Raw genomic sequence first — 16,469 nt, forward strand, 5'->3', positions numbered from 1 at the left:
TGAAAAGAGCTAATAATGTTCTTCCAAACTTTAGATACAAAGATTAATGGACACAAGAGTGTTAATGTATAAATGTGTTAGAAAAAGTGATGGGGATGGAAAATAATGTTGAGTGAATCAGATCAGTATCACAGAATATCAGCATGAGCAATGGCTTTAATGTAACATGACAAAGATCCAGGATGTAGCCCTGCTATTGCACAGTCATTTCTGTTCTCTGAATCTAAATTTTCTGATTTAAAATCTGGCCTCAAATACTGACTAACTGTGTAACACTGGGCAAGTCACTTCACTTTTATTTGCCTCAGTTTCTTCATCTGTAAAATGGGGATAATAATAGCATCTACCTCCCAGGGTTGTTGAGGTCAAATAAGGTAATATTTATAAAAGTACTTAGCACAGTCACTGGCACATAGTAGGCACTTAATAAATGCTTATTCATTCCTTTTCCCTTGTCTAGTGAAATATTAATGAGATTTTAATACAGAATAAATCATACAGATTCTAGATTTAATGTTAGAAGGAACCCGAAAGGCCAGAAAGTTTGATTCTCTCACTTTACAGGTGAGAAAACCCAGGTATATGTTTAAATAAATTTTCCCTCTTCTTGCTTTTTAGGATTTTGAGAGGTAGAATTCCTCTTACTTTTTTTCCTTTTCCTTTCCAGCTATTAAGTGTAATTTCAATTTTAATAACTTACTTGGGAAAGATGCCTCCTTTTTATTCTAATGACTTATTCAATTTATTTTTCTAAAATGAGAGTATTTAAGTGATTTTTTCCCCTTTTTTGTTAATTTGGGAAATTTATATTCTTATAAATATTCATGAATTTTGGTTAGATTGTCAAGAGCTGCTGCCATATAGTTGGGCAAAATACCTCCTAATTATTATTTTTAATTTATTTTTCATTGGTGGTAAGTTGCCCTCTTCATTTTTGATGTTGGTGATTTGATCTTTTTCTTTCTTTTTTCTAATCAAGTTAACCAAAGGTATATCTATTTTGTTGAGATTTTTTTTTCATAAAACTAACACTTACTTTTATTTATTAGTTCAATAGTTTCCTTAGTTTCAATTTTATTAATCGCTCATTTGATTTTCAGAATTCTAATTTCATATTTAATTAGTGGTTTTTAACTTGTTTTTTTCTCTCATTTTTTAGTTGCATGCTCAATTCATTAATCTCTTTCTTTCCTATTTTATTCATGCAGCTATTTCAAGATCTAAAATTTCCCCTAAAAAAAGGATTGGCTGAGTCCCATAGGTTTTTGTATGTTGTCTCATTATTGTCAGTCTCTTGAATGAAATTATGGATTGTTTCTGTGATTTGTTGTTCGACTCACTCATTATTTAGAATTATATTATTTAATGCCCAGTCAGTATTTAGCTGATCTTTTCCTGCCCCTTTATTGAATATAATTTTTATTGCATTGTCATCTGAAAAGGAATCATTCACTATTTCTGCCTTTCTGCATTTAATTGTGAGGTTTTTGTGCCCTAATTTAATTTTTGTGTAGGTGCCATGTATTGCCTAGAAAAAGGTATATTCCTCTCAGCCCCTATTCAATTTTCTCCAGAGATCTATCATATCTAGGTTTTCTAGGAGTCTATTAACCTCCAAGCTTTTTTTCTTTTTTATTTTATGGTTAGATTTTTGTGATTCTGAGAGGGGAAAGTTAAGGTTTCCCAATAGTATAGTGTTGCTACCTATTTCTTCCTGTAACTGGCATATATCTTCTCTAGGAATTTGTATGCTCTCTCACTTAATGCATGCACATTTAGTATTATTACTACTTAATAGTTTAATATTATTACTATTTCATTGTTTACAATACCCTTTATCAAGATGTACTTTCCTTCCTTATCTCTTTTAATGCTTTCTTTTTATTCTAAATGATTTGTACATAGAATATAAAGTGAGATCTGTGTTTGCAGCTTTGTTTTTTATAAAATATAAAAAGAAAATATTCCAGGTCTCAGTACACAGACTGAAATCATGTAAGAGAGCAAACCCCAAGCTTTAAATAGAAATCATTGTAGAATGAACTTAATCATCAGCAGATTCTAATTTATACTTAGTCATTAACATATTCATCAATATAATATAAGTGATTTTACATTAAGATATTACCATTTTGACATTAAAATTTACTATCAGCACATTTGAGTTCACAAAATTACAGAAAATAATAATTTCAATAATAGTTGCATGAAATCATTTATAAAGGTGATTTAGTATACACATTTTTTTACATGGAAATCATATAAACTATCTGGCATAAATCTTAGTTGCAAACAAATGTATTAAGGTTGTAATTGCATATTGATTTTATTTTCTCATGGCTTTGCACTACAGTTTTTGATACATATTTTAAGTGCCTATTATGTGTCTGATACTGTAAATGTAATTTTTAAAAATAGTCCCTTCCATTCAAGAGCTCATGTTCTTGTGGAAAAAAACAAGATGAACATTTATAGGTAAATTCAAAACCTTTATGGGCATATGCCCCAAAAATAAATATAAACATTTAGAGGCAAATGCCATAAAATATTAACATAGTCCTATGGAGCAAAAAGAAATATAAAGCAATTATAAAACACATTGATGGGAAAAGAACTAGCAACTGGGGGATCAGAAAACGTCCTGCAAAGAAGGTGGTACATCAAGTAAGTCTAAAATAAAGCTAGAAATTCCAAAAAACAAAGGAGACAAAGGAGAACATTCTGGTCTTGGAGACAGTTTATGGAAAATTATGGAAATATGAATTAGAGTATGATAGGTGAAAAATAGCAAGTTAGACAATATTCCTGGACTGCTGAACCCTAAAAAGAAAGTAACATTAAGAATATTGTGGGAAAATAGGGTGGGGCCGAGTTGTGAAGAGTTCTAAATGCCAAGCAAAGGAGCTTCTATTTTATCATGAAATTAATAGGGGACCACTGACTGACATTCATTGAATGCAATTATGACTCCTTTAGGAAAATCTTTAGTGTTTGTCTAGAGGAGAGATTGAAGAGAGAAGGTTAAGTCATGGAGACAAATAGGAAACCATCACAACATCCGAGGTGATGGATAGTAAGGGCCTGGAGTATATTAGTGGAAAGAAGGGGGAAACTCTTGTTCCTAATGAAAATTTTTAGTTACAATCAAGAAAGATGCTACCTTTTGTGATGACTGCATTAGCACCCTAAATGCTTTAGAATCAGCTGGAGTCAGGATAAGCAAAAGTCCTTGATCTTTATTCTTTGTGGACATGAAAGGAATGGCAACATGAATCCAGCCAGGAGTCACTCTGGGTTTTCTCACTCCACCCTCGAATCCCTCCTCCCAATCTCTTTATACACCAACAGATCAAGCCCGCACAGAATGGTGGGGCAGGCCATTTTCCAAGCAAATGCTAATAGAGTATTGTCCAATTGGTAATTAGCCTTAAGTGCTTGCTTGTCCGAATCTCAGTGCATCTGCTCACTTTCAGCCCATTACATCTTTGCAGAACGTTCTGTTTCTTTGTTCATAGATATGCAGTCTATTTGTACTCTTAAAAACATTCTTCTATTTTTCCAAAGAGTTTATTTGCAAAATGCCTTTAACAATAACAGTAATAATAATAACAACAAATAACTTTTATTTAGTGATGTGATGTTTGCAAAATGTTCTGCATATTTTCTTATTTGATCCTTTTAATAGTCCCATGGAGTTAGAACAATTATTGTTGCTCCTTTACAAATGAAAAAAAAAAAAAAAACTAAGCTCAATGGAGGTGAGGTCATTAGGCAAAGATGACAAAACTCATAAGTGTCTGGGGCAGGATTTTAACAGATATCCCAAGCCCATGTCCAGCACTACTTCACTATGGTACCTTTAGTGTCTGTCCATAAGATTTTACAGAATAAAAAATTCAATTTACATACAGTTTTTCACAAGGTATATATGCACAAAATAGTAAATAAAAATGATTGTATTGTATGAGAACCTATAATTTAGACACAAATATATACATGTACATGCACACACTGAGAGTCCCACCACATTAAAAAAAACCACAAACAAAAACCTAATATATATGTGTTTTCTTTGATCATGACTTTCAAATAGTCTAAATTCTTAAATTTATTTGATCTAATTTTCTAGTTCAGTTGTTTACTCATGAGATAGTTCACATTTTCCTCTAGTTTTTTATTCTCCTGACTTGGTTTTATTTTTTCTTGATGTTTAATAGTGTCATTAGCTTCCACTTGCCCAATCCTAATTTTTGGGGAATTATTTTATTTTCATTGAAATTTTATTTTTCTATTTGGCCAGGTTTGCTTTTTAAGTTTTTCAATTAATTTTTGTGCCTATTTTACCATTACAGCAATTCTTTTTTCAAGGTGTTATTTTCTTGAATGTTTTTTGTAGTTCTTTTTTTTTTTTTTTTACTAACTGTTAATTCTCTTTCTTTAACTATTCCAAGAGTTTTTACTGGGCTTGAGTACAATTAACATTTCTCTTTGAGCTTTTACTTGCTGTCTTCAAATTGTTGTCTTCTGAATTTATGTCTTGGTCTTTTCTTCCACCATGGAAATTTTCTGTCAAGTTTTTTTGATATTTGCTCTTTTATTTCTTTGACTTTGAACATTATGGTGAACTTAGGCTTCAATCATCTTAGGGTAGGAAAATAATATTCCAAGTTGATGGCTATTTTGAATTATTCTTTTTAGAGTTAGTTCTGGGGCCTGCAACTTTTTGGTGCTTTCAAGGTACTGTTCTTCTAGGAGGACTGTGGTTACTGTTCTTCTGGTTCTGTGCTCTGGTCTTTATCATGAAAAGCCTTTATTTCCATGCAACCACACTACTTCTCCTATTAACTTTGTAACTGTGAGCAGGCTCCTTGCTTTCCTGCATCCACAAGTACTAATATTTCTTTTTTACTTTGAAATTTCAGGTCTCCTGCTTCTGTATGACCAACCACAAGCTTTACTTTCTGCACTGGAATTATGACTCAGAACTGCTTTGATAAAAGAGTTTCCAATCAACACCAACAATAAACAATTCCAGCAAGGAATCCCCTATAACCTTATTCTGATCACCTGTTCAATGTCTTTGCAATCTCTTTCCTCAAAGTTTCTGAAACTGCTACAAGTCCTGCCACTGCCACTTGAACGTTGCGTCTGAGATCCACTACTGCTGCTTTTTCTGCACTGCTTCTTTTACGCAGACTTTTCCTGATGACATTCTAAAACGTCTCTCTTGGACATTTTGTTGCCTCTGCCACTATAAAATTTTATTTGAAGAGTTATTTTAAAATTGTTTGGATGGGAATATTAGACAAATTTGGTGGGTATTATTTTGTAGTTCACCATGTTGGCTCTGCACTGAAATTTCATTTTCCTAAAAATGTGTTCTGGATAATGGTAGTGGCAGTTTCAATGATATATTTTATTATAATCACATTATTTTAATAACAATGAAATTATATATAATTATTATATATTACGTATGTATTTAATTATAAATTCACCCACATATAAATTAAATATATAATTACATATTATAATTAAAATTGCCACAATATTTGTCCACAATAATTTATTGAAAAAAATGATATTTCAAATTCTGATGAGAAGAAAGTGGTAGACTTACTAGCTATTTTATAACATTAAAAGTTGTAGTTTGAATGGACAGTATTCAAGAAATTTTGGAGCTGAAATAAGTGATCATAATGACATGAACTAATTTAACAAAATAAAATGGAACAGATTATCTCAAGTTTTTTCTTTCAACTTTTTCCTTTATGCTTTTTGTTACTGATATCAACAGATTCACTTATAATTTTTTGATAGCAAACTTATTCTTTTGAATCATATCTTTGAAGGCTTGTTTCACTTGCTGGTTTCTTAGGGTATAAATGAAGGGATTCAGCAAAGGGGCAACTGAGGTATTGAGCACAGCTATTCCTTTGCTTAACGCCACCCTTTCATTTGCAGAGGGCTTGATGTACATGAAGATGCAACTGCCATACGAAATTGAGACAACAATCATGTGAGAAGAACAGGTGGAAAAAGCCTTTTTCCTCTGCTGAGCAGAGGGGAATTTCAGAATTGTCCTAATGATATATGTATAGGAGAGAATCACTAGGACCAATGTGACCATTAGTGTTACCACAGCTAGGGTGAAAGACATTAGTTCTAAAAAATGTGTGTCTGAGCAAGAGATTTGCAGGATGGGAGAAGAGTCACAGATGAAATGATCAATGACATTGGAAGCACAGAATTCTAGTTTAAGCCCCATGATCACTGGTGGAAAGATAATAAGGAAGCTGGTTATCCAAGAGCTGAGTACAAGCTGATTACAAACTCGGTTGCTCATGATGGTTGTGTAGTGCAGAGGTTTGCAAATGGCAACATAGCGATCATAGGACATGGCAGCCAGAAGATAAAATTCAGTCACCCCCAAGAAGATGAAAAAAAACAACTGAATGAAGCAGCCCATGTAAGAAATGGTTTTATCCTTGGTTATGATGCTGACCAAAAATCTTGGAATACATACAGTTGTGAATAAGATTTCTAGGAATGAGAAATTCCTCAGGAAGAAATACATTGGAGTTTTAAGGCGAGAATCCAGCAAGGTGAGAGTAATGATAGTTATGTTTCCACTAATGCTTAACATGTAGGTCAAAAACAGAAAAATGAAAATTAAAACCAGGAACAGTGGGTCATCTGTCAGCCCTAGTAGGATGAACTCGGCGAGTGTTGTATAGTTATTCATTGACATATTCTGAGTTCTTCCAATGCTTTAGAAGAAAAGAGAACAAAAATCAGAATGAACAAGTAATAACTTTTAACTCCACAGGTTTATATATTAAGATGCAAGTGTAAGTTCAGGTCTACAGGAAATTATGGCCACCGTCCCTCTTCTTCACTGCTACTCAACACATCATTGAACAAAACTGAAATAAATCTCTCAACTATGATGACCAGTGCACTACAAAATTTTTATCTAATTTCAATCAGTTCCTCATTATATAAAACTATTGTTATTCCTTTTCCCTAATTGGATCTCAATTGCATTATCCAAAATAAATAATATCAGGGATAGAAAGCTAGACCTGAAGTCAGGACACCTTAAGTTTGAATGTAGCCTCATAAACTTTATGCATAAGCTCTGAATAAGTCACTTAATCTCTGTCTGCCTATGTGTCTTCAGGCTGTGTAGAGTCACTATAAATGCTCACCTACGCAATGGGATTAATGATGGTATCTATCTACAAAGGTAGTTGTAAGGATCAAAATAAATATTTGTAAAGTGCTTACCAGTGTGTGCCATATGGTAAATGCTTAATAACCCTAATCCTCATTCTCTAACCTTGCTAACTCCTCTTCCCTTCCCCATCTTCTTAAATTCCTGCAATGTGACTTCCAAAGTCAACCTTCAATTGAAATCACTGTCATTAAAATTACCAATAATATTCTAATTGTCAATTTTAAGGGTTTCTCCTTGATCTCTCTGAAATATTTGATCTCTATTTAACTGTTGTACTTCTCCCAAAAGGTTTATCTTTTTCTATTCTTCATGATATTGCATTTTTTGGTTCTACCGGTCTAATTACTCCTTGGTCTCCTTTGTTGATTCATAGTGTATATTTTGCCTTTTAACCATGTGAGTCCTCTTTTCTGTCTCTCTACATTCTCAATGACTTCATTGGCTCCCATGACTTTAATTATCTTCTTTATGCAGAAAACACCAAAGAAGAACAAGAAAAAGAAGGAGAAAAAAGAAACACAATCTTTACTAAATACATATACTTAGCAAGAATACAGATTGACAGGTGAAGTTGTGCTGTTTCCTCCTCATGAAAAAGCACCTGAATCAATGCAGAATCCACAAGAAAATAAAAAGACCATCAAGCCCAAAGAACTATTTTGGTTTGTACAGTATTCACCACAAGGTGGACCTTAATATATTTACCTATCTTCAAATTAGCTCACCATAACTAAGGAATAATAATTATATTAATATCTAATATTTACATAAAACTTGTTATGTACCAAAAATTGTGCTAAATGCTTTGCAAATATTAAATTATTAAGGCCAATGAGGTCAGTTCCTTAGATTCCAAGGCCTGGAGAAAAATGAATAATACATAATTCTTGGTATTGATCCTCGCCTGGCTAAACTGAGAATCACATCAACTTTTTTTATGCTTCATTTCTAATTACTAAAATTCTCAAGTACATTATATAAGCACACTCCAAGCAAAGAAAATGAAAACAAAAAATTAATCATAGCAAATATTACAAGCCCTCAAAAGTCAGAATTGTAATGGTGTGGCAAAAAACAACAAATTTTGTTTGAAGGACACAATGGAACTGTAGGGCCGTTGAAAAAAGTGCCAGATTAAAAGTGACCAAAAATAGAAAGCCAGTCACCAGAATTAAATGGTTTAAAGAAAAAGACGTTTGTTTTTCAATATAGCTGGAAAATTATATCTGCATGTAGGATTTTAGGTTCTAGAATACTTCCCTTTTTTGCAAGTGAGAGGCCACTCATTCTATATTTCCCAGTCCATAGGCTATCAGTTGCCCCTCATTTAAGAATGCACTTGTAGGAAAGTGAATACAAATCTCATAGTACAGAGTATAAAGATTACCAAATTTCTCCAGGGATCACATTCACTGTCTTATTCTTATCCTGGGAGGGATAAATATATCAATTGGTCCTCACATTCTCCCATCTCTTAACTTCCTTCTCCAAGCTGTACTTACCTTGTACTTAACCACTTGTGTACTTGTCCACTATCCTTCACCGGCCAAGCCCTTCTTCATGTTTTAGGATGAAAGCCCAAACCAATTTGAAAGGATGGTAGCAACAGTAAACATAGGATTGAGGGGAATATTCTTCAGTGACCCCAGAATGAAGTAGCTTCAGGCACTGTTTGCAGTATCAGATCTGAAACTATCAATGTAACCAGAGTGGGGATGAAAAACCTTTTTCTGATATTGTGTGGTTTTTGTAAACAATAATGCACTTTCACTATTATACATCTTATTGTTCCTATAATTACAATAACAAATAATTAAGAATGAGAGAATCATCACTTTGACTTATTTGCTACTGACTGAGGATATATAGTATTTTTCATTAAGGAAATCAGACCATTGAACAAAGGCAAGAGTCAATAGCCCAAAACTAGGCTTTGGGAGGAATAAGATCTCAAAATTTAATTTGGTGTCTTGTCAGAGGGTAAGAAAGGAAATGAAAACATCAGATGTTCTGGTATTTTACCCAGTCCACAGTTTTGAAATTAGAAAAGTAGGCCCCACAATCAGATGAAATGAAGGCCAACTAGCCATAAAGAAGAAATCTATTTACAAAATCATTCCATTCAGTAGCATGCTGGTGAACTTTAAATATGTAAGCAATAGTTCACCTTGACAAAGTTCCTTCAATTATGCTGCCCTCAAAAGTGGGTTCTTAATAGCCTAAGCAGGCAATTCCAACCTCCCAAAGAGTCAATGAGGTCCCCAATATTCTCCACATGAGGACTCTACCAATCATGGTTTCAATATATGGTGGGCTGGCACAAGAAATTAAATGGGAATTTTGGGGGAGTTTTGCAAGGCTGAAAATGATACATGAAGCCCAGCGACTGATACAGAGCCTATGACCAAACACAATCCAAATTTTACTATAAGGAATTGTAAACACCACACAAAAGAACAAGAAAAAATTCAGACTTCTCTGGTATGAAGGGAGGGCCAAAAATCTTAGGCATTTTTCCAGATTTTCACTCCTAATCCCTACAATGTGGAAAGGATACCTGTACTTGTTCTCTCCCCTTTGCACAGGGAAACCTTACAAACCATAAAAGTAGCCCAATGTCCATGTTACTAAAAATTTTGTCTACCTCCTCTGACCTTCAAGACAGACTGAAAACTGGATTGAAGAAAGTGGTAGACCAGTAGTGGATATCACAGCTGATAGAGCCCTTCTCACCCCTGACACTAAGACAAGATGAACCAAATTGGAATCAAGACTACATCATTCCTCAACATGAGCCCTACCCTACCTTCAAATGGATCATTGGACAATTATTCAATCTGCCCTCTTGCTTAGTTAATTCTGATTTACTGAGTCAGACTCTCATCAGTTCAACAACTGATTTCTCAATAGAAATTAATGATAACCATGAAATAGTGCAATGAATAGTGCTTTTATCTTCTTAAACAATCTCCCAGAAAATATAGTAGACCAATCTTAATCTCTGGAGACTCCAAATTTATCCCACTGCTGGACTTCATCCCACACAGTCCACAATTCCTGCACCATCAAATAATTGGAACTTTTGTCATACTATCCTAATAACTGACTAGAATGTCCAACCATTCTCACCACCATTCCCAGCAAGCCATGACCTTATAGTCAATATTATTAAAATCTACTGTCTAAAACAAAAGTTTTAAACCAAGTACATGATGGTTTTAAGAATAAGGTCAGGATTTAAAGACACAGGTACAGTGAAGGAAATAATTAAAACAAAATGAAGCAAACATGCTAAATACATTCAATAAAAATGTACATGTATATATATGTATATATATTTAACATGTAAATATAAACAATGTACATTAATATATTATATAATATGTATATTACAAACCTTTTTTATTTTTGAATAGATGATATGATTCCTAAGATACCTGACTATAAGATTCCAACATCAGGTTTCTCGGGGGACCTCTAGAAGCAGCCTTCTTTTCAGTTCAGTAGTGACCACAAGAATAGCCAGGTATTAAAGTCCAAATCCTTTATAATCTCTTTGCCTGCAGCTGGGCACCTTTCTTAGAGGCCTTCAAGAGTCCTGGTTTCAGTAGAGAAACTAAGAAGGGGAGCCTGCCTCCAAGGGGGTGTAAGATGGAATGAATCTGATCCAAGGGCTTGTGCTCCAGCCTCCAGCCTTCTATCTCCTTGTCTTCTCTGGCTCTGTGAATCTCTGAATCTACCTGGCTGAGGCTTCTAGCTTATATTCTCTACACTGAGTATAAACCAATCATTATATCACTAGGAAACCATTATTTGTTATAAAATTAAATCAGTCATACTGAACTTAGAGAACTATTAATCACCATGTTAAACTAGATAACCATTGTCTTGATCAATTCCACTGAATTAGCACCTTAATCCTTGTTTCAAGTTCAGAGTTTTGGCCCATAACACCTGACCATTTGAGTTTTTCTAGGAAAGATACTAAGTTGATCTGTCAATTCTAACTGTAGCACATTTTACAGATGAGGAAATAGAGGCAAACAAGTTGAGGTGACCTGCTTAGGATCACAAATGTAATAAGACCAAATTTGAATTCAGAAAGATATTTTCCTGACTCCAGACCTGGCACACTATTCACTATGCCATCTAGAAGCCCCAGGAAGGTTGGTCTAGAAAATCTTGAAATTTCCTTCCATCTCTACTGTGATTTTATTTTATGACTTCTTGCAAACTTCTATCTATGATTCTGTCTTATTTATTATATTTTCTGTCCAGCCTTTGAGTCTTAAAACATTGACCTAAAATTTTTTGTATAGCATTAGTGTTTTAAAAAGCTAAGAAAACCTCAAATTAGATGATGAAGCATTCAGTCATGAGACATGACTAAAAAGACTAAACAATAAAAAATTCATCCTTCTAGGACTTCAGTTTACTCATGTGAAAAATAAAGAGATGGACAGGATGACTTCTTAAGGTTCTTTTAAAACTCTAATTCTTTGATCATACCATCTGCCTTTCTTATAACCTGATTAGAAAAAATTACAAAAGACCAGTATCATCTCAATCAACAAAAGCTATGTGTCTTTTTTTCTTTTGAAATACTATAAATGCAAATAAAGTGTGACTTTAAAGTTTAAAGGCTACAGAACTTTTTCAGCAAGACCAGTCATATCTGCTTCTTTCTTGTTTTTATGATTCACAATTTATTTCTCCTGCTTTCTTGAATTTAAAGGATTTGGATACGTTTCTATCTTTATCAAGGTATCATTGTGATTCCTAGCCAAATATCTTGACAGCTTCACTGATCACGTAAATAGTATTGTATATGAAGAGAATTTTTGCTTTCTACATGTTCTACTATTTTCTACCAGCTCTGAATTTCAGTATCTCCTTTGAATCCCTTAATTTTTTTTTTATTCTCAAATGGTACCATTTTATTTTTCTACTTGTCCTATTTCCTCATATTCTCTCATCGCATAATGGATATCAGTATTTTTTTTCAAAAGAAGTTCATCTGTTGCCTTAAAATTTTTCTACATTGTATATCCATCAACAAGAAAGATCAGGAAACTCACAAATATTACTTTTTCTGAATGTCAAAGATAATATTTACTAGTTTAATACTAAAAATCCTGGGACCAGAATAGATAATAGAGGGCAAATCTCCACAACATTGCTAGTGGACCTCATCTAATATTTTCTTTAATTGCAACAATGATAGCAAATTCACAATGTTAAAAGGGAGTTTAATGTATTTTGGGACAATTTGGTTAGAAAGTACTCTTTAGAATGAGCTGAAGTCTAAATCCTTAGAACCCCTTTACTGACAAAAAAAGAAATCTTTTTGAATACTTAAAATTTGATTTATTACTAAACTTTTCAGGTTTAATTTGCTCATTTTCTTTAAACAATTCTCACACAGCATAATTTTCAGTGCCCACATCATCCTGGCCACCCTCTTCAGGACATGCTCCAAGATATTAACTTCCCCAGTAAAATGTATTGCCTGAAACTAAATATAGCCCATTTTACAGATGAGGAAATAGAGGCAAACAAGTTGAGGTGACCTGCTTAGGATCACAAATGTAATAAGACCAAATTTGAATTCAGAAAGATATTTTCCTGACTCCAGACCTGGCACACTATTCACTATGCCATCTAGAAGCCCCAGGAAGGTTGGTCTAGAAAATCTTGAAATTTCCTTCCATCTCTACTGTGATTTTATTTTATGACTTCTTGCAAACTTCTATCTATGATTCTGTCTTATTTATTATATTTTCTGTCCAGCCTTTGAGTCTTAAAACATTGACCTAAATTTTTTGTATAGCATTAGTGTTTTAAAAAGCTAAGAAAACCTCAAATTAGATGATGAAGCATTCAGTCATGAGACATGACTAAAAAGACTAAACAATAAAAAATTCATCCTTCTAGGACTTCAGTTTACTCATGTGAAAAATAAAGAGATGGACAGGATGACTTCTTAAGGTTCTTTTAAAACTCTAATTCTTTGATCATACCATCTGCCTTTCTTATAACCTGATTAGAAAAAATTACAAAAGACCAGTATCATCTCAATCAACAAAAGCTATGTGTCTTTTTTTCTTTTGAAATACTATAAATGCAAATAAAGTGTGACTTTAAAGTTTAAAGGCTACAGAACTTTTTCAGCAAGACCAGTCATATCTGCTTCTTTCTTGTTTTTATGATTCACAATTTATTTCTCCTGCTTTCTTGAATTTAAAGGATTTGGATACGTTTCTATCTTTATCAAGGTATCATTGTGATTCCTAGCCAAATATCTTGACAGCTTCACTGATCACGTAAATAGTATTGTATATGAAGAGAATTTTTGCTTTCTACATGTTCTACTATTTTCTACCAGCTCTGAATTTCAGTATCTCCTTTGAATCCCTTAATTTTTTTTTTATTCTCAAATGGTACCATTTTATTTTTCTACTTGTCCTATTTCCTCATATTCTCTCATCGCATAATGGATATCAGTATTTTTTTTCAAAAGAAGTTCATCTGTTGCCTTAAAATTTTTCTACATTGTATATCCATCAACAAGAAAGATCAGGAAACTCACAAATATTACTTTTTCTGAATGTCAAAGATAATATTTACTAGTTTAATACTAAAAATCCTGGGACCAGAATAGATAATAGAGGGCAAATCTCCACAACATTGCTAGTGGACCTCATCTAATATTTTCTTTAATTGCAACAATGATAGCAAATTCACAATGTTAAAAGGGAGTTTAATGTATTTTGGGACAATTTGGTTAGAAAGTACTCTTTAGAATGAGCTGAAGTCTAAATCCTTAGAACCCCTTTACTGACAAAAAAAGAAATCTTTTTGAATACTTAAAATTTGATTTATTACTAAACTTTTCAGGTTTAATTTGCTCATTTTCTTTAAACAATTCTCACACAGCATAATTTTCAGTGCCCACATCATCCTGGCCACCCTCTTCAGGACATGCTCCAAGATATTAACTTCCCCAGTAAAATGTATTGCCTGAAACTAAATATAGCCCTTCACTTGAGGAATAGTGTGCATTGCTTTTTAAGAAGGGGGTTAATATGGTCAGGCGTGTCCATATAGGAGGACAGACTGGAGAAGGGAGATATTGGAAGGACGTAGATGGATTGGGCGACTGTTACAATAATCTAAGCAAGAGGATGCTAATCGTGGAAGAAGAGATCACATGCTAGAGACATTGTAGAAGTAAAAAGGGAAAAACTTCACTCTATATAGTTGGGAAAGAGAGTTTGATAGTGAGGGGCAAATGAAGAGGTGAGATTAACTCTGAGAGTTAAGTCTAGATTTTTGGGGAAAAGGTGACACTATCAACATGAGTTTGCAGAATGAACTAATTAAGAGAGAACAATGAATTTTCTTTGAACATGATAAATTTGAGTATGTAAAAATAGAGATGTCCAGTAGAAGTTGGTATTACAAGAGTAGAAATTCCATTGTTTTAGAGTTGGAAAAGTCATTAAAAGTCATATAGTCCAAATTCTTCATTTCACAGTAAGGAAACTGAGAGATTAGGTAGCTTCTCAATGGCCACACAGAAAGAATTAGAGTTCAAGAGAGAAGGAAGGCTGGATACATATTTGGGAGTCATCTGCACAGAGATGACAAATTAAGCCTATGGGTGCTGGATCACTGGAAGTCTAAAGGGGTCAGAGTCTTTGGGGAAAAAACCTTTGTTTAAGAAAGATGATACAGGAAAGAAAACAAAGAACAAAGAGACAAAATATAACCCAAAAGAGCAAAGTTTTATAGGAAATATCTAAGAATAGAAGATGTAAGATTGTACTAGCATTGAAATTCAACAGAATAGGATCTTCAATTCTTTAATTTCTCTCAGCAAAATAAAATAAAGTATCATAATATTAAAAGATGAGTATAATGGCCATAAAATTAAGATTAAGCTCAGGAGAGCTATTTAATGAGATTATCCAACATTTCTTTCTCTTGTTATCCAGATGCTATTGCATATTATTTTCTGATTACTTGAAATTCTTTTCAAGTTTTTCTTCAACTAGAAATTGTTATTTTTCCCAGAATATTCACTTCTTCTACTTCTGTCTATGTCTCCGTCTTTTCATGTATTCTCCCAAATTTTATTATTTCAATATTATTTCTTTCCAGGTACCATTCTCGAAACCTGAAAAAAAAACCACCCCAAATCTGATGGACTTTGGGTTTTTTTAACTTTTATATTAATGTTATCATTAGAAATTGGCAGAGACTATATTATTTACATATTTGGACTGATTTTTACATATTTTTTTATCAAAAAACTTTGTTCTAACAGAATTTTAACATGCCTTTTCATCTTTTTATTACTAATGTGTGACTTCATTCAATAGAATATATACATAACTATGTATATATATAAATGTATGTAAATATCTGTAGGTGCACATATATGTGTAAATATGCATGCATGTATGTGCATGCATATGTATGAATGTGTTACAAAGAAAATATAAGCATTTTCCTCTTCATAATTACAGAAACATTAATAGGATAGCATAATGAATGGTGAACATACTTACTTTTCTGACAATCCTTAATGATTTCTTCTAATTTTGAAATGATGTAACATAGGTATACCTTATCAGGAATTACTTTGGTACTTTAATTCTGTTGATCGATTAGAAAACAATAATGCTTAAAATAAAATTCTGTTCCCTATTTAATATGACTTGCAGGAGAAAGATAAGATGGGATACTATGATTTTTAAAAATTGATACTTCCTAACTCAAACTTTTCAGCATCCTCTTACACAAAAGTATATTTACACTAATACCCAAAGTTTATTCATTGTAAGAGACTTTCTGATCACTAATTCTTGCTATTTCAAAAGGTATCTGCCAACACAACAATCTCTAGCAATACAAAAACCAAAAGTTTTATCTAGCTCACTTCAATTCTTGTAGTAGGAAGAAAATATTGTTCTAATTAGAAAAACATTTCTGAAACTGTTGTTAGTTCAGTTATTTCTAAAGTATCTTGAAGTGCAAAATGGTTTTGATTCCAAATGCAGATATGCTTTATCTGGTGACTTACTACAGAAAGGAATTGATCCAGAAAACAATTACTAGGCCCCTGGGGCTTCATTTACCAAAAAAAAAAAAAAAAAAATGCTTATTAAACAATACTTTATACTTCAAAGAAGAGTAATTTTCTTAGTGTGAGGAGAGAAAAGAA

At 33.0% G+C, this 16,469-nt stretch overlaps 1 protein-coding gene across 1 annotated transcript; it reads right to left on the reverse strand.

The window, feature by feature from the left end:
• Positions 1-5,803: 5,803 nt before the first annotated feature.
• Positions 5,804-6,763, reverse strand: LOC127538395 (olfactory receptor 6C75-like). The gene has a single exon (XM_051962134.1). The coding sequence runs from the start codon at positions 6,749-6,751 to the stop codon at positions 5,804-5,806; it is 948 nt and encodes a 315-aa protein (XP_051818094.1). The 5' UTR covers positions 6,752-6,763.
• Between the last annotated feature and the right edge of the window lie 9,706 nt (positions 6,764-16,469).

The sequence above is a fragment of the Antechinus flavipes genome, chromosome 5 (genome assembly GCF_016432865.1).
Source record: "Antechinus flavipes isolate AdamAnt ecotype Samford, QLD, Australia chromosome 5, AdamAnt_v2, whole genome shotgun sequence".
Taxonomy (NCBI): Eukaryota; Metazoa; Chordata; class Mammalia; order Dasyuromorphia; family Dasyuridae; genus Antechinus; species Antechinus flavipes.

Bases quoted from the DNA above. Each gene is read 5' to 3' on its own strand.
- LOC127538395 (XM_051962134.1), bottom strand. From the start codon at position 6,751: ATGTCAATGAATAACTATACAACACTCGCCGAGTTCATCCTACTAGGG.